At 37.5% G+C, this 27,590-nt stretch overlaps 1 protein-coding gene across 2 annotated transcripts; it reads left to right on the top strand.

Moving 5' to 3' along the window:
• The first annotated feature begins 1,243 nt into the window (after positions 1-1,243).
• On the top strand, positions 1,244-25,487 carry LOC124156096 (eukaryotic translation initiation factor 4H). Of its 2 annotated transcripts, XR_006864264.1 has the most exons (6): positions 1,245-1,683; positions 2,054-2,168; positions 2,262-2,469; positions 10,354-10,650; positions 19,290-19,536; positions 24,722-25,487. XR_006864264.1 is itself a non-coding variant. In XM_046530419.1 (5 exons), the coding sequence occupies exons 1-5, from the start codon at positions 1,652-1,654 to the stop codon at positions 19,424-19,426; spliced, it is 789 nt and encodes a 262-aa protein (XP_046386375.1). In that variant the 5' UTR covers positions 1,244-1,651; the 3' UTR covers positions 19,427-19,537. The 2 variants fall into 2 exon arrangements, 1 of the variants encoding a protein (XP_046386375.1); XM_046530419.1 differs by lacking the exon at positions 24,722-25,487 and having other exon boundaries at positions 1,244-1,683; positions 19,290-19,537.
• Positions 25,488-27,590: the final 2,103 nt, after the last annotated feature.

Raw genomic sequence — 27,590 nt, 5'->3', positions numbered from 1 at the left:
TTATCTGTGTTCAATGGCTTTTTCACATCCCTGGTTTTGAATAACCTTACATGCCTAGGCCCTTGTCTCCAATTATATAGCATCGATGAGTATGGATGAAATAATCACAAATTAGCATCTGTTGCCGGACTGACAATCTAATAGTGATATGATTACCAATGCAGAATTTTCAAATTTTGATTTAACTGTATGGCCATTGGCATGAATGAATACTTCTCACAGGCCAAATAGGGGCAGTTTTTCCAGAAAATCAGACCCTCGAAAAGCTGGATGATCACAGGCAGGGGCACAGCCAGGAATCAAGACTGGAGTGGGTTTTAGGTGCAACTAACGCTGGGGGTATAGTATACCTGCCAGGGTAAGTGAGAGGTGCTGGGGCCCTTCCCCAGAAAAGTTTTAAGCTATATGGTTCAAAATGGTGAGTTTTACGGCTTTATGAGGGATATTTTATTAATCCTTGCACTATTCTATAATTAATATTAATCCCATTACATAAAATGGGTTTAACTTAAAAATTTCTCTGAGCTCTGGGGGGGTTTTATCCCCCAAAACTCCCCCTCGCTGCACCATTGATCAAAGGATAAGTATGTGCTAAAGAAGTAGATGACTTCAGCAACCTGGTGGATAAATAGCTAGTTTTCAAAACAATCAGGATGCTATCCAAGGATAATTTAAAGCTTAAGGCAAATTCAAACAAAAAATTCATCTATAATGACCAGGCTTAGAACATTTCTACAGATCTGTAGACAAGTAGAAATAACTTCTTAGAAATAAAAGCTCAGTTCATTAGGATAAAGTGTACCTTTTTTTTCACCCCATTCATTTTCAACATGCTACTGGGTTGTAAGGATATGTTTCTTCAATGTGCTCTAACCTGCTACATGTCCTGTCATCAGGACGGACATTAAAATTGGTCATGGTATAAAAATATCCCAGTAAAATGATTGGCTCGGCTGTAAGGCCTAAAGGAAATCACCAATGCTTTTTATTCTAATATATAAAGTTGGATGAGGAAACCAGTGATTAAGTAGTTGCCATACATACCTCTGGTTTGGTCTGAGTATGTTGAAAAAGCATCTGGACTACATTACATCGCCATGTACCCCCACACCCAGAGGCGATAATCAAGGCGAGAGACGTCAAAATTAAAAATGAGGTATTTCTGGAAAAAAAAACAACAGAATAAGTTTTGACTGCAAGTCGGCGTGGACCCAGACTAAAGTTGTTGCTCTAGCAACACTACACCACAAACATTTTCTAGCCATGTACCGCATCCACATACCATTCGTTTAAACTTCGGTTTCTAAATTGTCTTCCTGAGACCTCAAAATTCGGAAAAATGAGTTCAAACTAAACCTATCACGAAGAGAATATCCAGAAAAAATTGTGTCCGTACCTTAGTTAAATTTATTGGCAGGCCTACCCACCTTGGGTACATCTCGCAATTTTCGTCACAATTGATGGAAAGTACTCGTTATAAATGACGGGAAAAGGGCTTCTGACCAGATTTCGTTGATTGTCAAAAAATGTTTGCCATTTCATCATGTGGAAGACGAACAATACGTAGCAAATCCTCTTAGTGGTAACTTGCAATGACCGCCAGCATGTGCTGATTTTTACTTGTTTTTCAAGCGTAATCGTCGCATCAAATATGGCGAGGAGAAATGATTATGATGATGCTAGGTAAGTAAATATCCAAATTCCTTGACAGTTAGCGTTTATTCGCACGTTTTTTGAAGTTAAATCATTTGTTAATACTTCATATGTCTTATGGTAGCTTTTATCAAGTTATTGCATGGATTTGGTTGTATGTATATACCGGACACGGGTTCCTTGTTCACAGGCAACTTTTTCACGTGCAATAGTAGGATACATTGGCATTACGTCAATGTAGAACAAACTAAAAGACATTGTTGCATGGAAAAAATGACGATTTTCCCGAAATTATTAATTATGCATCTGAATGGCATAATGCAGTCAACTTGGTTCCTCCATCATAAATGTGGTAATTTTCATTTTAGTGTTATTGACTAAAATCATTTATAATTTTCAGGGGCGGCTCGTGGAATAAACCCTTACCATCTGAGGGTCCATTCACTGCTTTTGTTGGTAATCTGCCTGAGAAAGTTATTGAAGGTGATATCAATGCAATTTTCCAACATCAACAGGTACGGTGTTGAATTCTTGAAGTAGTTAATCATGTACCAGTACCTACTTAAGAAAATCAGAATAACTCACCTATTTTGGTGTTTACTCCCTAGATTAAACATATTCGTCTTGTGCGCGACAGAGAAACAGACAAATTCAAAGGATTTTGCTACGTCGAGTTCGAGGATTTAGAGAGCCTAAAACAAGCTCTTGACCTTAATGGTTTAATTCAAATAAACAATGATAATCGAGTAATAAAAGTGGCTTTAGCTGAGGCTAAGAGAAGTGAACGTGGTGGATTTGATAGGAGAAATAATAGAGGTAAGTACTGATGACTAGACGACACCTTAAGATTCATTCAATTTCATTAACCTTTTATAATTTTTTAATTGTCATGCATTGCTAAATCGCGTGCACGGTTACAACTCTAATGGAAAACCTGGGAATTAAGGGAATTTCATTTTGACTGGTAAATAGTGGAATGTAGGGAAAGTGAAAAAATAGAGAAATCATGTTAGTTGATTTAGCATTATGGTATTATGGCCGCATCACCATTAAGTTTAGGTACATCCTCCATATTTAGTCATTTGCCAATGGCCATTTGTACGCCAGGCCAATGGCCATTTGTGGTCAATCATTATGAGACTCCTCAGAGGTATTAGGTGAAGTGATGAAATTGGTGATTATATATTGCAGCCCCCCACTAGTCTCAGGTTAAAATATGACATCACCACTCTAAACTACCTTGTTTCCAGGTTTAATCCCTATTCGAAATCCATTTATATTCTCAGAATATCCCACAAAAACCCTGAACTTGCTCTTTGGGTCCCATTTCTTCAGATGAATATTTGGTGTGCTAATGAAAGTACCAAAAATGCGGAACTTGTCCAGCAGGGTTATTCCACTAATCGTATGCGAGGGCCATAAGTTGGAATGGACCATAACTATGGCCTCGGGACATACCCATGACTTCGAGCAATTCTCATCTGGGCAAATGGCCCTAAGTGCAGTAGCTAAAGCCTCAAGGCTGTAATATTATGACATGCCTAAGAGGCCATCATAACAGGGTCCATACGAAATGACATTGCACGCCGGAGGAGTAAGAGATGAATTTACGAAGTGTTATTGATTATACACCCAATGTTTAAAGAAAATATTAACCCTTTTACTGCCACTGGGCGGATATATCGGCCCCTGCTTGTTGAGCAAAAACTTCGGCCCGAATTATTTCACTTTTTTTTCGTGATTGTGACCTTTTCAATGGCTGTAATTTATGTAAACCCTCATAACCTATCTATGGTTATAAGATATAAATATATCTTAAGAATTGGGAAAAAAATATAGACGTATTAAATAAAATTAAGTAGCTGATGTGTAAGTAGCTGATAGAGTTTCTAAATGTTGCTAATTCTGGTAAATAGCCTTGGCAGTCTTCATACATCCCACCCGAAATGGGCTGGCAGAAAAGGGTTAATATAGTGTGGGAGCACATGCGGATTCACTGCCTCATGCATAGAAAAAAGACATTGATTTCATGTAATCTGCTTGCATAAATTATTTTCTTCAATTCAAAAAATTCATTAAATATTTCCATGCATCAAAAAAGTTATTACTTACCTAAGTAGAGAGAGTGAATGGACTTAGTGTTCATTTATAGTTAAAGCGTTAAGAAATATATACAGTATTTTACAGCTGGCTATACTTTTGGCCTCGTTTATCAGAATAGCCCTACAGATGTGCTGCTTTCCCTGCAAAAATCTCATACAGTGTTTTTCCATCCAAACTGCTTGGACCTGTTTGGTTGAGGATATACACAGCTGTATTAACTGCTTCTGCCCACCATGTTTTGGCCAAATTCTTTGGTAATGGCATAGTGCTAGCTAGTTCAACCACAGTCCTGTACTACACTGCACTACCATTTTGCTTGGGTGTTTATTGATTGCTGACTCAAAAGCTCATACCCATTGACTTTAACAGTTTCTCTATTTCATGGTTGGCTAACTCCTGACCACCAACGCTTTGAAGTACATGTATAAGTGGTCTTCATTGAATCTTTACAATCTGCAACACTTCTGCTACCTTCTGCGCAGTTTCTGATTTCTCCTTAAAGCTTTGATTAATCACATGTAAAATATAGAAAGTATAGTGCTCCACTAAGTAACTCACTCTCCATTGGCCCACAGACTTCAGCGTGTATCAATTCCCCAGGTTCTTTAGCTTGCTGACTTCTTGAATGAAAGCTACTCCTAAGCTGTTTACCTTGAAGGCTAGCGGTGCAAAAGCTGTCATGTTCAGTAGCCTCGATTCCTCATTGTTAGAGAAACTTCTGGACATGTTGATTATTTTGATGACATTGATTGAATTATATAAAAAAATAATCGTCGATAATAAAAAAATAGTCAATATCAAGTTTGGTGCTAATGCCAACTTCGTACTTTGTTTTTCGATGTTATATCATGTTATCAACTTACCAATTCGTATTTATCATCATTCATAAGCCTATCATATATTTTTATATTATAAAAAGGTTAAATCAAGAGGATCTGGAGGGTTACGGCTAAATATTCCGGGGAACTATTTTTTATTATTTTTTTGGGGTCCCTCGGTATACCCTCAATGGTGAATATTCTCTCTTATCTACACAGTATTGACTATTTCCAGCTTGTAATATATCCTGTGAAGAAGTTTTTTGTGCCGTTATAATTAACATGTACTAGTTACTATCTACTCCAAAAATTGTGTGTACATCCTCATGCCCATTTGGCTGTTCATGTGAATTGTGCCTAAACCTGAAAAACTTTTGAAGGTATGAGTTGAACGAATAAAAACTTGGCTTTTTCCACATGGTGATTTATTATGACCAACCATGGTTTTGTTACAGTGTAACATTATGATGGTGAGGAGTACAGGTAAATTGAGGCGCCATGCGGTGAGGTGCTGAATTCCTTTCCTCAGGAAATTATCATTTAATTTACAGTGATTACTCTCTAAAGTAAAAATAAGGCCAGCATTTTACAACAACCAATCGCTAAGGAGCATACTCCAATCACCTAAGGACAAGGAAATTCCGTAGGAATGGAGCCTTAAATGCACTGACTGTGACGTGATTTACATCATAGAAACAGGGAGGAATTTTTTCACTAGAGCGGCCGAGTACTAGATATGTCATCGACTTGGAAAAGATAACTAGCAGTTAGCTAAATACCTTGTAGACATTGGCCACAACAGTGACTTCATCCCAGCCATTCTTCACTTTGAGAAGAAAGGATGCAGATTAGATGCCCTGAAAGAGCTGGAAATTTTAAGCCACAGGGATTCATACCTAGAAAATGACAACCTATAACCTTGTGGCTCCCCCTTCCCCAACTTTCCCACTTACTCATTAAACCCTCTTCCCACCCCACCCACAGTGACGCCTACCCAAGGACTGAGCCCAACTGCCACCTCCCCCTACCCAACAGCACCTGAAAATTTCCCACTCCATTTTTTATGCTACATATAATGCTCAATTTACCTGTACTCCTCACCTTGATAATGTTATGCTGTAACGAAACCATGGTCGGTCGTAATAAATCACTGTGTGGAAAAAGCCAAGTTTATTCTTTCAACTGCTACGATAAAGAATTTCCACCAAGTTACACCCACTTCTATTAATTATACTTTCGAAGATGAAACCAAAGATGCAAGAACTGTTGTACTCATTAAAATAGCTATATGCCTCCAAGTGCTGACAAGATTGGGCCTAAATGTGAGAGGTCTGTAAAATTTTGAGTAACTGCCAGTCTGAGAGCCCCAGCGGAAGGAATGCAATTTGACAGTAGAAGCTGGTGCCAGTCGGAGTATTGTAATCCAGGCTACTAGTACATACTGATGTCATCCCTTATTATTTCAATTCACATTTAAGGACATATCCTCCAAACATGAGTTGTGGGAGATTGCAGTCAATTTGAGAAGACTTAATATTAATTGGCTATTTATTCCTAATTCCAAAATATAAATTGACTAACTCGGGTGGTGTTCTGAGTTTTGACACCATTGAGAAGTGAAATTTTTTTCATCATAATTTTTTAATAAAGGTATGACCACATGAAAGTGATATTTTCTCATGCTAATAGGATATTTCAGATTTTTGGTCTATTCATCACTAGAAGAGCTTGAGCACTAGCAAGGTGTATTCTTCAAATCAAAATGATTTACAATGGTTTTGCAAGGTTAATAGCCAGTTCTATCCTTTCGTGCCATTAGTCCCTTCTATCAAAAGAGGGGAAGAGGAATCTTAAGATCTTTTAAGCCTACATTCTGATTAGGATTAGCAAACTTTGGGAACCTTGAATCATACTACATAGTTTTACTGTATGGTATGAGTTATACATACTGAATGCTTTTATGATGCCGAACAAAAAAATTTCTTTCACTTCAATCAAAACAAGTTTGAAATGATGCATGGCACTTAAGACTGTGGAATGAGGTAGTATTAAACAATAAAAATACTGAATACAAATCCCATCAAATGGATTCCTTATGACTGGTTTTGTTGCCTTAACCCATTTATGCCGAAGGTTTGAAAAATGCGAATTTTATCCTGATTTTTACATATTGTCGATAAAAATACATATGAAAACAATATCCGAAAGAAAAAGCAATGTATCTCTTGCCAATAATTAATTTCGAGGTGTTCCAAAAATGGAACACTAAGCAAATCCACTACTATGACATACTCATTGAGAGCATGCAAAAAATTTGATTCAGACCTTAATTAACTCATTATTAAGAATGATATCCAGGTGAACACTTAACATGGAAGGATACATTGCAGTTTTTACTTTGAAAAGTGGTATATTTTTGGCATTTGACACAGCGAGTTTGCTTTCCCTGCTTTACATTCTAATGATTCATGCCGTCATGACGTGAGTCAAGTTTACAATTCATAGATTTCATGGTCTCCCTTTCCCACCAGGCTCAGCAGAATTACCGTATGTCTCTATATAGTGACAGGTCACACGGCGACGAAATTCAAGAAGATCCATTGGCTTCACATCTATTATTTCATGCAATTGCCAAGCATTTTGTAAAGACAGCTCCAAGCAGAATAACCGGAGGGCTCGAGTACCATTTCTTTCCACGGTTTGATGCTTGATACTTGTCAATATTTTCATCAGCTCGGTCCACTCTTCCCATATACTGATTATAGACCTTGATTGAATTTGGCAGAGTAACTTGTATCTTTTTTCTGCTTTTGAGAATAACGACTGACTGTTGCAAAGGATTGACACCGGCACCAGAAGATGCAACAGTTACAACACTTATATCATTTCAACTACAAAAAATATAGCAATTTCAATCAATTCGGTAATCAAATTTGCCCCATTATTTTTTATTTAGGGTAGCATCAGATTGTAAAGGAGGTATGACTACACGATCTTTTCTCGCTGTGTCAGTTGCTTGGTGGCCCATTGAATGAAGTTTATCAAGGAGTGCAATGCTTGTAAACAAGTTGTCGAACACAAAATGGTATTTACCGGGATGCTGCGTTGTGAGTGCTTCAGTGTATTGCTAAACAATTGAAGCACGTACACCATATTATTGGTATTGAGTGTTCGGGTTTTTTCCTTGATAAGGCTGAAACCAACAGATGTAGCCTAGACGCACCAGAATTTATACCCAAACCGAATAGGACTACCACGAATGAACTGCTTGCACCCGTCACGACCGAAATAGGGAACCATGGCCTCATCAAAGCTGAAGTATATTTCATTTGGCACAGTTTTCATACATCTGTCATTCAGACGCTCAGTTAGAGGCCGCAGCTTGGAAAACTTGTCCGTGTGGTTCAAGTTAGAATTGTCAACAAAATGCAAATTTGAAAATATTGTTTCAAATCGGTCACGTCTCATTGCACCACTAACTAGGGAATTATGCGAATCTAGTCTTTGCTCCCAAAGCATAAGTCGTCTCGGAACAGAGACGTAATCACTCTGGAAAATAATTCCCAAAAAACACCGAGAGTCAGTTCAAGGTTCACTTCAATATCCAGAAAGAGTTCTAAATATTCTGTTGGGGTTTCCATTTTCGTGATTTGTTCTTCTGAATCTCTACCTCCTACTGGCTGGGCAGTCAGATCGGCTTTTTTCCATTTGCGCACAACTTTGGTTACCTTTTTTCTTTGAGCAAGAAGAAGTTGAGGCGAAGCAGAAGCCGATGCACTGCCATTTTCAGTAGTATCACCATCCGGTACCAGAAAAAGGTATTAAGTTCTTGACAGAAGAACCATGAATGAGATGAGCAGAAGTGCGCAGTGAACCGGGAAGATTATTAATTGTTCCACATCTAATTACGTACTTGATTTAAAATTAAAGTGAATACTTCAGTGCACCTGAATGTACGCATTATAGTAGTGGATTTGCCTAGTGTTCCAAAAATGGAACACTGTTAAATAAAAGCTTATAATTAAAAACAAAATACGTTGTTTCAAAATTTCTTCATTAAGTACTGTAGGCAAACTAATACTGAACATGCAGGGAAAAATTTACAACATTTGAGCATAATGGCAAATAGTTATTGATATAACATTAGAGATGGTCACTGAAAAACTGCCTTGAAAAAAAAGACCGATATTTATTAACACACTGGCTGCAATGGGTTGGCAAAACTGACTAAATCTTTGCGCCCCATAATACTATACATATATATCTTTATAAAGAGGTACAGAAAGAAAAACCGTGGCATATTTGTATATAATGAGTCATAGTCATTAAATTAGAAAGTCACATCAGGTGTTCCAAAAATGGAACACTTGGTGTAAATGGGTTTATCACAGGAATGAGTTACTGTTTAGTAATTTGGTTACTTTTTCACGCTTGCTTCATAAATAAGTACTTTTTATTCTCTTGAGGCCTCTTTTTCTTACATTTTTGCCATCCACTTTCCACTCTACACATCTGTGTATGAAAAACCAATGATAGAAGTTTTGGTCAGTGAAGAGATAACAGCTGCATAATGGTGTAGTGAATTTGAAGGATGTTACAAAATATCCAAGTAATGAAACAAATATTCCGCTAAGTTCTTTTTACTTGCTCTAGAATCAACAAGTATTTTAGTAATTTAGAAGTACATGTAAAGTAATTTAGAAGCTATAACTACGTGAGGACACAATAAACTTAGTGGAGGTAGCAAAAAAGCCTTTGCCACCAAAGTGTTCCGTGAAGTGCTAATTGAATCAAAAATTGGACTTGTGACACTGAGCATGTATCAACTTTGGGGGGAATATTTTACAAATTTTAGTTACAGATGCCTGGTTTGCATGGCAAAGTGACGTCAATGTGATAGGAACTATGAGGGGCAGGATTGCTAGAGCAATGCCGGTGCTTGTGAGAGTAGTGGAGGTGGCCCATGCAGGATAGAAAAAAGATAATTAATTATGAAGTGTCAATTGATTAATGTGGAACTGTTGGATTAAAGATAATATTTCTGAAAAGCATCAAAACTGGCAAACTTATTCATGTAAGGCTGTGAGTGCTCTTGGATCAAATTAAGCTATGTGAATTTTTGTGAGAGGTTTTTTTTTTAATAATGTCTTAATCATCAATTTCACCTAATTTTCTCTCGGCAACAAGTGTCAAAAACAAAGGCATGTGAGGGTTGGCTGAAGGTCTTATATCCAGGTTGAATTTTCCCTTTACAAGATGTTTGTGCTCTGATATCAGGTTCTCAGAATGCAGATTCTTTAAAAAGCCAGATTAAATATACAAATACCACCCAAACTCCAAAGATTTTCAATTTTGCAAAACATTAGTTTGAGAATTAGCTAATTAGTCATCTGTTCATTTATTGGCCTCTGTGCCAGCAGGGTAAAGTCTTCGCTTGCCAAACCTAAACTTCCCGGTTCCAGTTGTGCCTAGATCATTAGCCCCTATCCAGGACATACATAGATGTTTTTATTTGTTCATTGTTATTAATTGAATATCATTGTTGGTGGTGAGGCAAAGTCCTTGCCTGCCACACTTAAGGTTGTGATTTTAAGTCCTACCTGAGAGGGTAGCCCCTATCGAGAACATTATTTTTGTTTGTTCATTAATAGTTGAAACCTCCCCCCCTCCATAGTAAAAGGCCTCATGTGTGCTGCTTTCGGTGGTAATGGAGAATATTATTAAGTAATTATAAAAATTCAGTTGTAATAAGGTAATACAATAATCTTTTTTCTTTCAGGTGGAGGCGGTGGTGGATTCGGTGGTGGTCGGAGTGGTGGCGGTGGTGGTGAAGGAGGAGTAGGAGGAGGTGGTGGTGGGAGGTCGATGGGTGGCATGGCCAGGGATGGCCCGGGATTCACAGAGCGTGGCAATAGAGGCAGCTATGGCCATTTTGAAGAGCAGGAAAGAGAGCGTAGAGATAGAAATCGAGGAGGTATAGGCATCGGACATGGAGGAGGCAGAAGCTATGGTGGTCCTCCCAGAGGTCGTCCAGATGCAAGACCAATGGATGATCTTCCACCTCCTCCACCAGGTGGTGAGTGTACTCATTTAGACTATTTTAGGACATTTTTCTTTTTTGCAAAAATCAAATTATGTTTTTATCTGCTGTTTGATGTTCATTGTGTGACATGGTAGTGCTATTAAACTAATCAAATAGATGACACAGACTCAAACCTTCTTAAAATTTGTGCTGGTAAATGGAGAGTAGTCACATAAAAATGTTTCCTACCATGAAATTTTATCTTGCATCCTACTACCCATGACCCCTCAATTAACTGAAAATATGTAGTTGATTGATCAAGTTCCATTCATGCTAATAGTTTTCTTCTCATTGTAGTGATTTCATTTGTTCAATGATATGTTTCTAGTCTTAGTATTTTATTAAGTGTTGTGTTTCATAGCTGTATAACCTCTTTATGAAGAATATGTGCATTTCCAAATACTCCATTGAAAATATGTTGTCATGATTTTTTTCTATAAGTTAAATGAATTTTCACTATCTATTACCTTGGTTAACGTCAGTTCATTGAAGCCATAACACCAACTTTATTAGATTTTGATGATATGTATGCTTTATCATTTTATGTTGGTTTAATACACTATTTGTTGAAAACTTTTTGCCATCAATACTTTTTCTTTTTTCACTATTCGTTATACCAAAACTGCAGTTTTTCCATGATTGTGACCTCTATGGACATTGCTACAGTCCTGGTCAGAAAAATGAACTACAGTGGAACCTGTTATAACGACAGCTCTTGGGAACAGATAAATCTGTCGCTATAGTGAGTTGTCGTTGTTACCAAAGGCAATTATATCACCACAAAAAATCACTTTTCAGGCGTCACTACGGCTGTTTCTGCCGAGTCGAAAATTGCCGCATGATTGGCGTTTAAATCATACTTTTGAACATTTAATTTACTAATGTTCATATTCACTTGCAATCTATCATCAAATCATATGAAATTATACAGGATGCTATATGCCGAGGCATTAAGAAGTCGATTTTAACAGTCCCAGCATCAGACACACACATACTGAACTGTGTATCATGAGCTGTTATTATCCCTATTTCTTGTATGCCCCAAATATATATGAACGTCATGACTACGAGTTACGGCTATGCATCAGACTATTAAATGCTATATAACTTCGGAATCTGTTAAAAAATTCATTCCTTCTATCTTTCCGAGTAGTAGTGAAAATGACGAGTGGCGGCTGCAATTGAGTGACGAAAGGAGCGTGATGAAATTTTAGGGTTTCACATGAGTATTGCAATTCTATCTTTTTCATGTTAACGGCGGAATAAAGGTAGAAATAATCTTCCTACGCTTCAAGTCTGCCTGTATGAATGGTTTACTATCGTGTTTCAAAACAGCTGACTCAAATGCCGTCAGAATCATGAAACCTAATAACATCAGCATTACGGCATCTAAAAGCATATAAGTCATATCAATTATCTTTGGTGGAAATGAGTGAAAAATTGTTTGAATAAACAGAATGACAAATGATAGATTAAATCCACACTTAGTCTGTCTGTTAGTGCAATATTTAAGTTTTGTAGAGATTCTCGCAATCAGATGCAATATCAGCGGACGTAGAGACATCTAGCGGCAGTAGCGCACACTTTTTGAAAAGAATGCTGCCTGGAACTGACTTGGCTAACCGCTTCTGGATGAACATGATTTTAGTTACTGACATTCATGCAAAATAACATGTTTACACTATTTATTGGACGTCAAAATCAATCATCATGGATTTTTGCAATATATTTTACTCTCGGAAACAATAAAAACAGCATATTATAGAACATTAAAAACAATTGTCATTCGTATCCTCAAAACTTCATGCACTTTAAGTACAACGTATGAAAGCGATAATAAAATAAATATTCTTCACCAACTACTTGTTGGAAGACGTAAATAAAACAGGTTTAAACCGCGGCAGCTTTGAAAAATGTCTAGGTTACTTCTCCATAGATAAATGGTCAATGAGGTTAATCTAATGACTCTAAAAAAAACTGCCTTGATAAACATAAAAATATATTTTGGAAAACCATTGCCTTTTAACAATCTAACGCACAAAAATTTTCAATCACAGATTCATTGCCTGACAAAAAATGAATCAAGTTTTGTCTGCTTCAGACTCCTGGTCGCACTTGCTTTGAGCAGAAATCCTTCTACTTCATTTAGTTTATTGAATTTGTCCGGTGAAGCATCACTAGCCCGGTAAACGTCAGTTATTATTTTAATGGCATGTCGCACCTCAACCACTGAAGGCATCGACACCATTTCATCCTCAGATTCAGAACTACTTTCAGAAATGCCTAGGGAAGCTTCGTCTTCCGCAGCCGCAATCAACTCCTCCGTTAACATTTGACGAACAGGCGCACATTCATCAACGGCTGGATACTCTTCAAAGTCACAAGAGCCAAAATGTTCTTGAATTTCTACTAGTGATGGGTCGGTTCGATTCCTCGATTCTTCGATTCCTCGATTCTCGGCCAAGAACCGGAATCGAAAACGAGTACTTGCCAAGGTGAAAAATCGATTCCGATTCCAGTAGTACTTCAAACCACAAAATATACGACCGCGTTCCCAAAAGTCATTTGAATTTTCGCGCCTCGTAATCGTGATAACAAAACACATATCTTCCTGGCATGTGCGAGTACTCGAAAATTCAAGTCGAGTAGTTGAGGTTATAGAGCTTTCGAGTATAGTAGGTCCAGCGATCTGCCGACAGGAAGCGCTATCATGAAACTCGTGTTATTATGCGGTTTTTAAAGCCGATAAGTCATCCTAATGCCTTGGCCTGGTAGTTTCAGCTTGCCGAATACACTATAGTTGTCGGCATGGGCGCCGAATACCTTTATGGCAGCCGCGGCGACCGATCGTCTTCCTACCCGGCGCGCACTGGTCCGAAATCGGAAAAAGCTGGAATGAAGTCCAAAATGACCTTTTTGGGGATAGAGACTTGAAACGTAGCGTAAATACTCATAAATTATTACCAGATATAGATTTATATGCCGTTTTACATAAATACGACCCTTTTGTGAGATACAGTGGCCCAAACATGACCAATTTTTCAATGCCACGCGAGATATCGTTTTTCCTCCAAAAATCTTTGAATTTATCCAGGTGGTTTTGCGTTGGTATGAGTTTAATGGAATAAAAAAACGCAATATTCCTTTGACCTAGTGCTTTTCCTATATTTTCAATGACTTTAGAAGATTTTGGCTCTCATCTGTCTGGTTTTACAACGCAAAATGGCCGACCCGTTTTTCACGTGAAATTTGACATAAAGTAGACATTATCTTTCGTTTACGAAAAGTATAACTCGGGAAATTTGAACCACAATATAAAGTAGAGATTTCTAAAGATTACTAAGTAGAAATCTTGGAAAAAAGTTTGCGAGGAAGGAAATAAGAGCGATTTTTTTAATCGCGCGTCAAGGCTGACCTACACGCCGCGGACCTCTGAGGCTCGGTAACAGGCCGATTTTTCAAGTTTTTTAAAACATTAGTCTTGAAAATCGTCATGCAAAGTATGGATAATCGTCTTAATTGACTTATAATACTAAACTGAGGATGTTAAAAAGGATTATGTATAGATCGACTAGGCCATTTAGCGCATTACTCGAAAGAAAATACTAAGGATTGGATATTTTTCGGAACCATCCCACGCATAAGAAATATGGCTCGGGTATTGAAGTAAAGTGAAGAAATTAAGTGAGCATGCTTAAGAGAGAGAAAAATGAACTGTTTCCACGAAAGGCAACAACGGATACCCTTTTTCCCTTTCCGCCTTCGCCGAGGGGAGTCACGCGGAAGGGGGAGTTTTCATATCACAAGGCATCTTTTTGCCTTTTTTATTACTGCGTCCGTCCGATGTGATATTCATTTGTAGCGTTTAGTTTCTTTCTTGAACTTAAAAAAAGCAAGAGACTTTAACGCTGATTAAATGACGTGAGAAGTATAGAATTTTTTTGGCTCTACACAATACTAAAGTTTAGTTCTATAGTTCGTTCGCTTCATCCATTTGAATTCCATGAAGATTCAAGGTCCAAATAAATCGTTGATATAATTTTAAAAAAAATTCCAAATTCTCCAAAATCTTGCAATTTTGGTAGGAAAGTACTTGCCCAGTCACACAAGTGTGTAGCGAAAGCCAATTTTCTGCAGGCAGTAATATTGTAACATGAAGATGTCAAAACCTGCTGGCTGAGCATGTAGAATAATTGGATTTTCTGCTTGAGAATTTGAAAGGGCCAAATATTACATGATTCATATACTTAGTATGTAATCTTTATTATAGCTGTGAAAATTACTATACTCAGGGCTCATTATAGGGCATGATCCTCATTATATTTTCCTTCTTACATTAGGGTAGACATTCATCATAGAAAATTGGAGTAGAATATATTGTAGTATGCATTGCTGTATTGCCTGATTCAGAAATTATCATACTCGACTCGATACTTGCGAGTAATTTTCAACTCAACTCGAGATCAAAAAGTGCTACTTGGAAATCCCTTTTATATTCCAAAGGAGCAAATGCAGACTAGGGAGCCTGTGACAGGTATATAGTCAAGATACAGTGATGCATTTGGAAAAGTAGCCAAAGTCACTATAGCAAACACTGTTGAAGCTGAAGTGGAAGCTTATTTATCATAGATGAATGCACCACCAAATTCCTTCCCTGGGAAATACTGAAAGACTTGTATCTCCTACCCAAGGCTGAAAGTATTAGCGAAGAGGTTTCTTGCCATACCGCCATCCACTGTGTTCAGGGAAAGACATTTAGTTCTGCAGGAAAAATATGTGATGTAAAATGCAACAGGCTTTATCCTAGGATATCCTAGGCTATCCTAGAAAGCAAAGCATCTTCACTCTGTCAGCTGACAGAGTGAAGATGCTTTTATTTCTGAGCAAAAATTTAAAGTCTGTAAAAGGAGACTAAATTTGTGAGACATTATTGATAATGATAAGATATTATCAATAAAAGATATATATTAAAGGAGATACTTTTATTTTAAGTTTAAACATGAGTGCTAATATTCTTAAGTAATACCTATCGTGTAACATCACTTTTCAGGTATGTTCTGTTTTGAAATTTAGCTATTATATTTTAATTACATAGTGATGATATGAAAGATGCTTTTGTTTGACTGACTCTTTCACAGAGTAATATTTTTTAAAGTGGTTATCTTGTTGCCTGGAATTAAGTGATATTTTTCTTGGAGCCTATGGCATCAGAATCGATGGAATCGGTATCGGTAGAATCGGAATCGAAATGTCAGAATCGGAATCGATAAAATTTTGGAATCGACCCATCACTAATTTCTACCCAACCATCAGGTTTGTCATTTTCCCTTTGCACTTCCTCCATAATCTCTATGGCCTCGTCGCTCTCCTCTCGAATAAATCCAGCATGCCGGAAACATGCTGATATGTGCGCTGGAGGTATTTTTTCCCAGCTTACTGATATTGCCCGCATGGCATCCAAAACATTCCACTTCAGTTCTTTTAAATTTCGTCCAGGTTCTCGAGCAACCAAGTAATTCACCAGTAAACTTCAGAAATTGTGTTTGAAAAGCTTAATTACTCCTTGGTCTAGTGGTTGAAGAACGCTCGTAGTATTAGGCGGCAATAACACAATTTTGACGTTTCTTAGTTCTATTGGTGGATGGGCTGGGCAATTGTCAATGAATAATAGCACGTTTTTATTCCTTCCACCAATCCTGGCATCAAACGCTTGTAACCACTGCGTGAAGATAGCAGCCGTCATCCAAGCATTTTTGTTTGCTTCATAAGTACATTAGAGAGTGTTAACTCCCTTAAAACATCGGGGATGGGCGGATTTCCCCACCATGAACGGTTTTAACTTATCTGAACCATCCATATTTGCGCATAAAAGAACAGTTATGCGGGTCTTTACTTTTCTTCCCTCCTTTGCAGGGGTCCGTTTGAGTGGCAAGAGTTTTGTCCGGGAGAAGGTTAAAATATACGCCCGTCTCATCCGTGTTGTAAATATCGCAGGGGCTGTAATTATCCAAGTAGGCTTTAAGGACCGGAGCCCAGCCTTCCACAGCATTAACGTCAACACTTGATGATTCACCAAATAGTTTATGAAGGGATATTCCCTTCCTATTTTTAAATCGTGCAAACCATCCATCCGAGCATTTAAAATTGTCTTCACCAAGCCTCTCACACAAATATTCTGCTTTAGCCTTCATCATTAGGCCAGTGATAGGAATCCCTGCGGATCTTTGCTGGCAAAACCACGAGAAAAGGGTTTCTAGCTGCGGATGCTCTCCGGGCCGCAGGTGTTTTTGGGTGCTTGGACGCCCTTCCTGAAGCACTACGGCACGAATTTGTTCCTTTTTCTTTAAAATAGTGAACAATGTCAATTTATTAATTCCAAATCGCCTCGCTTTTTCACTCTTTGTACACTCTCCACTTTCACAATCTGCAATAATTCTCATTTTGGTTTTTAAATCCAAGGACTTGCGTTTACCAGCCATGGTGCTAGCAGAAGGGCGGAATAATTTTTAACCTGACTGCGGGAGGCGCAAGTAGATGACAAAAGAGCAATGAAATGTGTACACGAGAAATTTATTATGGAAAGAAGAATAGAGGATTACTGAACATTTAGACGTCGAAGTTGGTGGAAAAAAATGCAGTTTTAATAGCATTGAATGCCAGAGATGCGGTACGTGGTCAAAAAGTCAACCTGTCATAATTACGAATGGCGCAAGAGAGGAATCGAGCCATTATCGCTAATACGAATTTATTTTACATTTAAATCATAGGGTTGAAAATGGTTCCTTGGGTAGCTGTCGCTAATTCGAGCTTGTCGCTATATCCCGTACTCGTTATAAGGGGCTTCCACTGTACTTTGTCCAGGACTGAGGGAACCACTTTGTGAAATTTTGCTCTATTCCTTTTTTTTTGCTGTTTGCCAAATGATTTTATAATGTTGCATCCTCCACTTTGCATCTTCAAAGGGCTTATTCATAGTGATCTCACCCTAATGACATTTGAGAGAAATGTGGTTTAGCATGCCATGCTTACTCGAAACATACACAATTCACACTCCCAAGAGTTGATAAGATATCCATCCACTTAAGCCTGTGACAGCTACTTGCTTACTTTCTAAGAAACCTTGATTTTGTTTTTAACCATTAGTTATAATGCCTCGTAACCCTCTCATTATTGTAAATTCTCTCATCACGATCTTTATACCTCTTTTGAAAGTGTTGCTGTTGGTAAGGACTAACTTACAGAGCTCCCAGTTTAGAAACATCTTCTCCGATTTCAGAATCCTTTTTTACTGATGAGATAATTATAAATTGGAAATTATAATGACATATTTTCAGATTAATGGTACAAATAATATTTGAATAGTCTAAAATTTTTTTTTTTACCAAAAGGTTCCGAACATTAACAAAATTTTATGATTGTTTAATGATGATGATGATTCAATATTGTTTAATCATGAGTATAAACTTATCTCTCCTCTAAATTTTGTAATTTCTATGTTCCTTGAAAAAGATGCCATTTTATTCCCGTGACCATGAATGAGTGTTTTTTTTTACTAAAAGGAACGCCAGACTCATGATTATTTTTTCATCAGGATCTTTGCTCAAACATTAATGATTACTTTAAACTGAACCATGAGTCTGTATTCACATGGTCTTTTCCAGTGGATGCTGACAATGAAGAATGGTACAAGCGAGATTTTTTTGTAAACTTTATTTTTTTGCAGCTGAATTACTTCATGCAGTGAATGTTTAATAATAATCGTGGGATCATTATGGGCTACTTAGCTTTATAAAAAAAATCATGCCTTTTCATCTCACAGGAATGGTCTTATGGATGAAAATAAAAATCACCATGCATTGCACGTTGCGGCACTTTAGGGGTCACGCCCAAATTTCAATTGCTCATATTTCATTAGCAATAGACAATTGGAGGCAAAAATTGTACACACTCTTTAATCATACCAGAATGTATGACAATGGCAAGTTTCATGAAAATCCGAGTCGGTGGGTGTCAGGGCCTGGTTGATTTGAAATGGAATGATTCAAAAGCAAGTTTTTACGAAAAACAGTCCAATTTTGAAATGTGTGTTAACAATGCATTTATCACACTGAAGAAAATTTAGTAGTCCGTGTCATCTTTATATTTATTCCAGTTAAGAAATTTTTGAAATGTATGCTATGTATACATTTATCACTGTGGGTAAAATTTTGTAAATGCGTGTCATCAAGTTTGTGTGTGTTGTTTACTAGATTGTATGGTCTTTATAATTATTTTATTACTTCTACAATTTCATATAAATTGCTAGAAAACTTTTAAATTGTCAATTTGGTTCACATAAAAGTCATGTTTATGTAACCAGTAATTAAAAAAAATTAAGTTTGGAAAACATGGAATAATGCTTACCAAATGGGATGAAATGTCTCAATAGAATTCTAATAATTATTTCTATAGTTTTCTACAGTGAAGTTGTTTTTAAAAGTCAGAAAAAATATACTGGCAATGCATATCAAACTTACTTGGTGAAATTTTAATCTTTAATACTTTTTATCCTTCATTTTATTTGTTGTTTTGTACTCATTAGTTTGCTGTGAATAAGTGAATATGACAAAGTATTTTTTCTTCATTTGTAACAGATTCTGCTGAGAGGCCAAGATTAAAGTTATCAAAAAGGACAGTCACAGACCCTCTTAATCAAGTTGCTGAGACCAGTCAGAGTAGATCCATATTTGGTGGTGCAAAGCCTCGTGAAGAAAAACCTCCATCTAAGTGAAGTGTGCTGTTAAAGAAGTTTAAGGGGTTGGCGGATTTGGTGGGGTTTGGGTCAGGGGTTGTTTATCAGTGACAGAATAACTATCCTCCCAGCCCCACCTATCAGACAAAGTAAGTATAGGATACCCTTGAGCTACTGTTTTATTGTGAACTGTTATTTTTGTTTTCTTATACCTGGTTTTGTGCAATGATCGTGGATGCCAGTCTCGGTGGCTGTGGGGTAAAGTCCTCGCCTGCCAAACCAAGGGCTGTGGGTTTCAATCATGCCTGGTTAGGTGGTACCTATCCAGGACTTGGATATTTGTGACGTCCTTTGTTAATCCTCCGTTGGAAAGGGCCTTTATGTGCTGTTTACTGGGAAATTGGAAATAAATAAATAAAATATAATTCAAACATAGGTGAATATCCTCATGAAGAATCATGTGACCTGAACCAGAAAAAAAACCTGGATCTGCCTTCATTTATTTAGCTCATCATTTACATTCACCTGTCACATTTTTGTTTGAGTCTAATACTAATTAAATTCATTTTCTAGGATTTATTGAGTAATTTCTTTTCAAATTGCCATTCTTATGACTTCATACGAGTATGGCGATCTCGGCTGATTCTTTGTTCACACAAGTAGTCAGTCTTTATTAAAACATTTTCTTCAGTTGTTAGAGATTGTGGCATCTATAAAGATATTTTTTTCTCTCCAAGTCATATACATTTTAATCTTGTTATGGACGTGTAAAATCTCTGGATTAAGAAGTTTTCATGGCAATACTGACTAATTCAACACAGAGTGTTTCATTTTTGAGTCAAGAGGCACCCTGAATTTTGATATTTTATCTTTTTGGTGTGCCATCTTGAGCCATCTATGGTGTAAGGAAATACATAGATGGTAAATCAACTTATATTTTAGCTCATATTTATATTTTTAACTCAACTCATTGTTTTTCTCGTCTGGTGCTTGTTCATTCTATTTATTTGTTGCTGCGGATAAGTATAGAAAAATTTCCTGATCACTTCCTCTGTAGAACTGATATAATTGTGATTATCAGTAAAGGCATAACTTGTTTAACCACTATGTTAGGTTTTTTAACAGTGCCTTTAATTAGTCACTTTATTGGTATGTACTGTGTTTCTTCCTATGCCGATGTGAGTTACAAATTAAAAATTACCTTAGTTTGTTTTACAAAATGTAACTTAAGAAATCAGCAAGAAGCAGTAGCAATGTATCAATCTGTGTAATATTAAGGAAGAATATTAGGTACGGAATGCATTCTTAAAGTGCTTGACTTAGTTTTTTTTACTAATATTGTAATTTTAAAGTAGGGATGGGTCGAATAGTAGATTTCTCGAATTCGAATATCGAATTCGAATATCAAATCATTGCTCGAATATTCGAATACCTCGAATTTCGAATACCTCGAATACTAAACTTTGAATGTGAGAATGTTTGACTAGGTCGCCTATGCAGCAGGAAACCCAAGATTTTGGCGAGTAATTGTGATTGCCTTTAAAGGATTCAAACAGGAATTTAGCTGATTAATGAGAATATTTTAATTTTATGTAAAAAATAGGGTAGTTTCCTTCATTAAAGAAAACGAAAGGCATTGATTGTGATTCGTTACCTACCATTGGTGTATTCATAATATACAAATCATTTGGTTATAGAAAACCGGTCTAGACCAATGGCAATGGTCAATTTTATCCTCATTTGAAAAAGGCCACATTAACACCCATGTGATGCCACTCCACTTGACATCACAGGGACCTAGTTTCTACACGAGAGGATAGGAGTTTTACATCGCCTGAGGTTACTAATGCATGAATGAGGCACAGAGCTCAGGGAAACATGTCTTAGTAATCACTTATTAAAACTGGCTAAGGTCGGAAAGTTTTCTTCGTTTGATAAGGTAAGGTTTTGTAAGGTATCAGCGCTCTGAGCCTCGCCCAAGGTCACCTCACAAGGTGGGAGGGGGAACCAGAAATGCGTCACAAGGACTTTTCCCCATCATTCCCACTAACGCGTCGCGTTTTCGCGCGCTTGAAAATTTTCACTTTTAATTTAATCGCGAAAAATAGATGTCGTCCAATAAAAATCTAAAAGCGTTTAATACGTACTCCAAGAGTATTAATATTTCGATTTAGGCAATAAAAAAGCAATAGGAAAGCACCCTATTTGAGCATTACGCCAAAATGCTAAGACCCCGTCGTATTTCTTCGTCTTTCCGGCATTTATTTTCCTGCTTAAAATGCTTAAATTAAGTCTTAAATATGTCGTGTTTGGTCTTATTCTTTCTTAAATTACGCGCATATGACTAATATTTCAATCCAATAACAGTGTAACAATAATTGCTGAAAGTCATTGTTAGACACCTTTCGGGCTAGTACTCATGCAGCAGTTGACCTCCAGAAAGGGGGAAATTCGAAGCAGGTTGGTAGAAAAAGGTCAGCGGGCGAGAAAAGGGGGTGGGTGCGAGACATGTTTTCATTTTTCTCGCGTAACTTGATATTTTTTTCGAAGCTAAGGTCTTCGTAATAAGATCCCTGCGCGAGGTCGTATCTTTTGTTTGATATCGGAGAAGAGGAAATCGTCAGAATAGGTAACGCGAATGCTGAAGGGAGGGGGATAGCAGATCGTGGGAAATGCGCCAATGTCACTATCCCACGGCACTGAGTTCCTCCCTGTGGTAGTTTCATCTCCTGGGGAAGATTCAAAATAAGTGCCTGTCGTTATTAGCCACAAAGGACACATGGTAAACACCTCGCCTTATTTTTATCAAAAGATGAATGCGGGAAAATGGTCAGTGGGGGAGAAAGAGTGAAGGGTGAAACGCGATTATTATTTTCCGGTAACTTTATATTTTTTCGACGCTAAAGTCTTCGTAATAGGATCCCTGCACGAGCTGGGACCTTTTGTTTGATTTCGGAGAAGAGGAAATCGTCAGATTGGGTGGGGTGAATGCTGAATGGAGGGAATAGCGGATCGTGGGAAATTAGCCTATGTTACTATCCCACGGCACTGAGTTACTCCTGACGGGGGACACCTGAGATTCTCGGATTTTTTTTACCCTATCAATTTCGGTTCCCCATGTCGAACTCTTTTCACCGCTCTAAACCGCGAATTTGATATAGTTCGTCAGCTTGCCTAAAACGGCGCTGCATGCACTAAACGACTAGAGTTCTCATTTTTCTGAGTCAACTACCAATGGCGTGCGAGCGAAAGAGTATGACGCGAAATTCAAAGTATTCGAGGTATTCGAGACGGTACCTTTGGCATAACTATTCGAGATCTCGAATATCGAATACTTTCTGGTATTCGAGGTATTCGAGTATTCGCGGATACTATTCGCACATCTCTATTTTAAAGTAATTAGTTTTGGTTGTGTGTGGATGAAAAAATACCTGTTGTACAAATGCTCACTGCATGTTCATCCAATTTTTGTTTCCTTTGGTATGACCAAAAAACTGTAGCAGATAGATGGCGTAAGTTATTTCAGAAGCTACGCATTACCCTGATTCAACAGTGATGACTCTGTATCGAAGAGCAAAGCATTATCAGTCAAGGCTTTATCCTCGAGCTGGAATGAGAAGCCCACCCAAAAGGTTTTGGCCTGCCATAATAGAGGATATCTGTGTAGCACGCTAACAAATTTTTTATAATGCTTTCAGCAAGTGGGGAGGATTGCAAGATGTTTCCATGGTTTCAGTGGAATTTATTTTTAATTTGCTGTTTTGGCATAGGAAGGACCTTTGCAAAAATATTGTTCGAGCCACAATAAGCTGGGTAAACCATGATCCAAACTACCTGGAGATTATCATGACTTGTGATGATATATGTGTAGGGATTTTGACCAGAATTGAAGGTCTTTTCCCCTAAATTCAAGAAACTAACATCGCGAAATCAAATACCTCAACATGTCCATGACTGTAGTTATATTATGACTGCCAGTTATTTGATTTGTGCAACATCATGTATCAGAAGTATGCATTGAAAGGACAAGCTATCTATGAATAGCAGTGCCTGTAGGCTCTTTGTGGAATTTGCATTGTTGGTAACAATAACCAGGCCTATCATCTGAAAAGAACTGGCAACTTTACTGTAACCTTTACCTGCTCATCTAAACCTCTTAATCCAAGCTTTCTCTGCTATGAATATCCCAGGACTGATTTTGTGCCCTTCATACTGTCCTGTCATGGAATACTCTGACCTCTAGCTCCTCTTTAAGCTTAATCAACATGGTTTAATGCATATTGCATATGGTCTGATAAGATGAAGTAAGCAGCATTAGTCAGTGCTTTTGACTTCAGACATGGAAAGAAGAGCCTGATGTAGATTGAGATAGTTCAAGGCTGTAGAGAATGGAAGTAAAGGGGTTCAAAACCCCTGAAATAACAACATGTACCTAAATGCATTCCCCTTTCTCTGAAAATTTGTTCGGGCCAAGATCTTGTGGTGTATTTAGTCAGAGGTAAGTTAGGTAGGAACGTAGGTTTTCGCAGCGAGAGGCATCGTTGCTAACAGCTTTCGGGAGCAGCTGGGTGTTGTCCTTTGTCGTGTGAGCTTTCGCGTCCATTACATAAGGGTGAGTTGTCCTGAGAATTCTTTGCCTGAGAAGTGTCTGGTCTGACACAGGGTCAAAGGCGTATTTACAGAAATGTAAGCGAGTAGTGAAATTGGAGTGCTTGGTTGCAGTCATTGATATATTTAATGGGCTATAGGTTCTTCAAATGTGGTGAGGATTTGGCATTTCGTTTGTGTGACTTATCGTTAATATTATGATAGGCATCAAATTTGGTATATACTGAATTTCTACACCAGCCACTTGTGTTCAAATGGCTTTATTTCTACTCAGAAATTCCATTCAAGACCTCCACACAGCAAGACCTCTTCAATATCTCTGTTGATTGAATACATTATCATATGATACATGTCAGTTCCTGAATATCAGTATGCTTTAAAGTACATGTGCATATAGTGATGAGAAATGGTATATAATGAGATAATGATATGTAGACCAAACTTAAGAAGTAATTCAAAGGAACTGAATATTTTCCTGTTTTTATATTGTGATCATTTTGATATTTAGAGCAAAAGTAATATATTTCCTGTTATTTCCATAAGGTGAGGATGATGACCTGCCACATTCTTACTTATTTTACCATTTTTTTCTGTTCTTGTTAGATTACAATGTTGTTTATCTACCTCGAATTTGGGGAAAAAAGGATATGCAAGTTGTACTGATTATGTATTTTTTGTGGTAATAATTTTTTAATATATTTTAACTTTTAAAACCTTGACTTCTAGGAAGCTGCAGAGATAAAAGTAAAATGCCACCCCAGAGAAGAATGTCGTCCATAAGATCATATTTAATTGAGGATTGAAGACCTTTCCAAAGAAACTTGAACGCAAAGCACAGTGAACCCATATGTTTCACTGCTTTTGGTATCCTAACACTTTTCAGTGTAACATGGTGTAGGAAAACAATAAATGTTGATGATTTTTCAGAGATCTATGTAAAAACATTTTTCAAACCCTTTTCTTCTTAGGATTTCTGTCGAAAATTAGATCATAAGAAGCATTCTTTTGCTGGTGCAGATAAAAGGGTTTTGTGATGTTTTTTCATTTCTCTGGAAACCATTACTCTCATATAAGCTTGTTTTGAGATCTGGAAATTTCCAAGCCTCAACTTTCTTTGCTCCCATTGTGAACTTCCATGGTGGGTTGCTTAAGCCCACCGGACTCCCCCAGTTGCAGGAAACTTCTGATGACAGCATTTTAAGATTACTGGCACACATAATTGGTGTGTGGTACTTGTTATCAAAATATGATTAAAATTAAAAATTTGTAATAACACAAGATGTTTGAAGGGCAAACCTTGTAGAGATGTTGATTGTGGGATTTTTAGATAATGAAATGAAAAGAAACTTTTTGAATTTACGATTTAACTACTTCTTTATGTGACACCGTTTTGCATTATATGTTGAATGGGTCATGAATTATGCTTGTAAATGTTTGCTTCAATATCAATATATAAAATGGCACTATCTAATAAATGCATGTTTTCTTTTCATAGGACTACTTTTATTACCATTACCTTTAATGAAATTCCTTATGCTATTTTTAATTAGGTATGTATTGACAAATTGATGTAGCTTTACTTAACGCTTTTTTCAAAATTTGCTCACAGTGAAGATATTTTTTGTCTTTGATGTTGTAAACTGACTTTGATTTCTGTCGAGGTTTAGAGGACTCAAAAAGTGTTTTCTAAAATCTCATATGAATTCCAAAAACTACTGATACTAAAGTCTGAAAGAAGGGAAGCCTCACAAAAATATGTTGCAATATATGGTAATGGATTGTTGTGACCTCCTTTTATGCATTACCTAACGTGGGATAATTATGTTAAATACAGATGTACGGTCGATAATTAACCAGGATTTTTGGCCCTTTGTTTCCACAATGGGTGCATTATTCATAGGAATGATATTAGCTGGCAATTAAAAATAGACTTTTTTCTAACTAACAAATTTTCAGCCATTTTTTATTTCTTTGGGGGAGGAAAGGAGAAGTAAAGTTTTTGCATTTTCTTATTTTCACGATATGTGTAGGATGTGTATGCTGGAAAGACTGAATTCAGTGGAAGAAAGTGGTGTAGTTGTATTATCTTGGGTTGGGGATCTTAAACATGGAAATCAAGAGAGTCCATTGTGATATGATGGGTTGAAAAACTGTAGGAGTTCACAATATCTTGTGTGAGCTTCTGAAAAATCTAGGGAGGGATGGTAAGAGGAGGTTTTTGGAACTGGTGCTCAGGATTCAAGAGGAGGGCTGTTGGCCAGATGTCGTTCTAGTTCCACTACCAAAAATGGAAGCTGTGCCATGGGGAGATTGTAGGACTTATAGACTAACACAGCACTGGTAACACACACATAATAGTGGTAATGAGGATATTAAATGGAGGAATGGATGGGAGGGCCAGTGAATATTTGGGCAAAGATCAGCTCGGTTGCATGTAAAGGCCTGGTTACACAGTACATTAGCACATACAAGTTAATGTACGTTTGCGTGAATGATTTTGGTGGACCGGAACAGAACATGTACGAATGCAATGCATATGAATTAGAACAGGTTCTATTTTCTGTGCATGCATTCGCACAAGTTGGGTAGTTACACAGTGCATTTTGGCGTTCATTCTCGGTTTCATACATTTAGACATTAACCCGTAGGTGTTAATGTATCATGTAACCAGGCCTTAAGGAAAGTCAAATCATAATACAATAGCGATAATTAGGTCCCTAGAGGAGAAATGCAGAATATGACTAGGAGGTGTATGCTTGCTTTATGGATTATGAAAAAGCATGTGTTGTAGTGGATTGGGTCAAACTGGATGGATATTCTCAAGAAAATGGGCGTAGATTGGAGGGATAGGGAGTTCATCTGTATTCTGTGTTTGGCCCAGACTGTGCAAGTGAGCAAGGTAGCAGACGGAAATTCTGGGTGGGCGAGCATTGACCAAGGAGTGAGGAAAGGCTGTCTACTATCGCTCTTGCTTTTTAATATATATGCTGAGGATGAGGCGAGGGAGGAGTTGGAAGCCCGAGTAAGAGGGTGGTGAAGAGTGTATAAATCAGTAAGGTTAGTAGATGATCAGGCATTAGGCAGCCAGTCAGCGAGAGGACTGCAAGGCTCTAGTGGATGCATTAGACAAGCATTGCGAGGAGTATAATATGAGGATCAATCACAAGGAGACCAAAGTTAAGCGGTTTTGTAAAGCTTTGCGAGTTAGGAACGTGAAACTCGAGGTAAAAGTAGGAAGGGAAAAACTTGAGCAGGTAGAGCAATTCGACTACTTGGGCTGCACATGAGAGGAAAACGGATACAGCAGTAAGAGAATTGCATTAGCAAAGGAAGCCTTGATGAACAGGAAGGAGCTTATGAGAGAATCTTTATTAAGGAAGACAATAGGATTTCTAGAAGAATGAAAGGGAGTAAGCCTTTTTGTGAATAGAAGAGGGAAGTCCATGAAAGGAGTGGAGACTGCAAGAATGCTTCCAAAGTACTACCAGGAAACCTACCTTAATTGGTAGTATACTTAAATGAATGTATTTTATCATGAACAAGGTTAATCAATGGTTCATGTTTTTCATCTAGAGAGAGAGAAAAATGGGATATT

The sequence above is a fragment of the Ischnura elegans genome, chromosome 3 (assembly GCF_921293095.1).
Source record: "Ischnura elegans chromosome 3, ioIscEleg1.1, whole genome shotgun sequence".
Classification (NCBI taxonomy): Eukaryota; Metazoa; Arthropoda; class Insecta; order Odonata; family Coenagrionidae; genus Ischnura; species Ischnura elegans.
The sequence above is the reverse complement of the archived record's forward strand: the minus strand, read 5'-3'. Positions and strand labels throughout refer to the sequence as shown.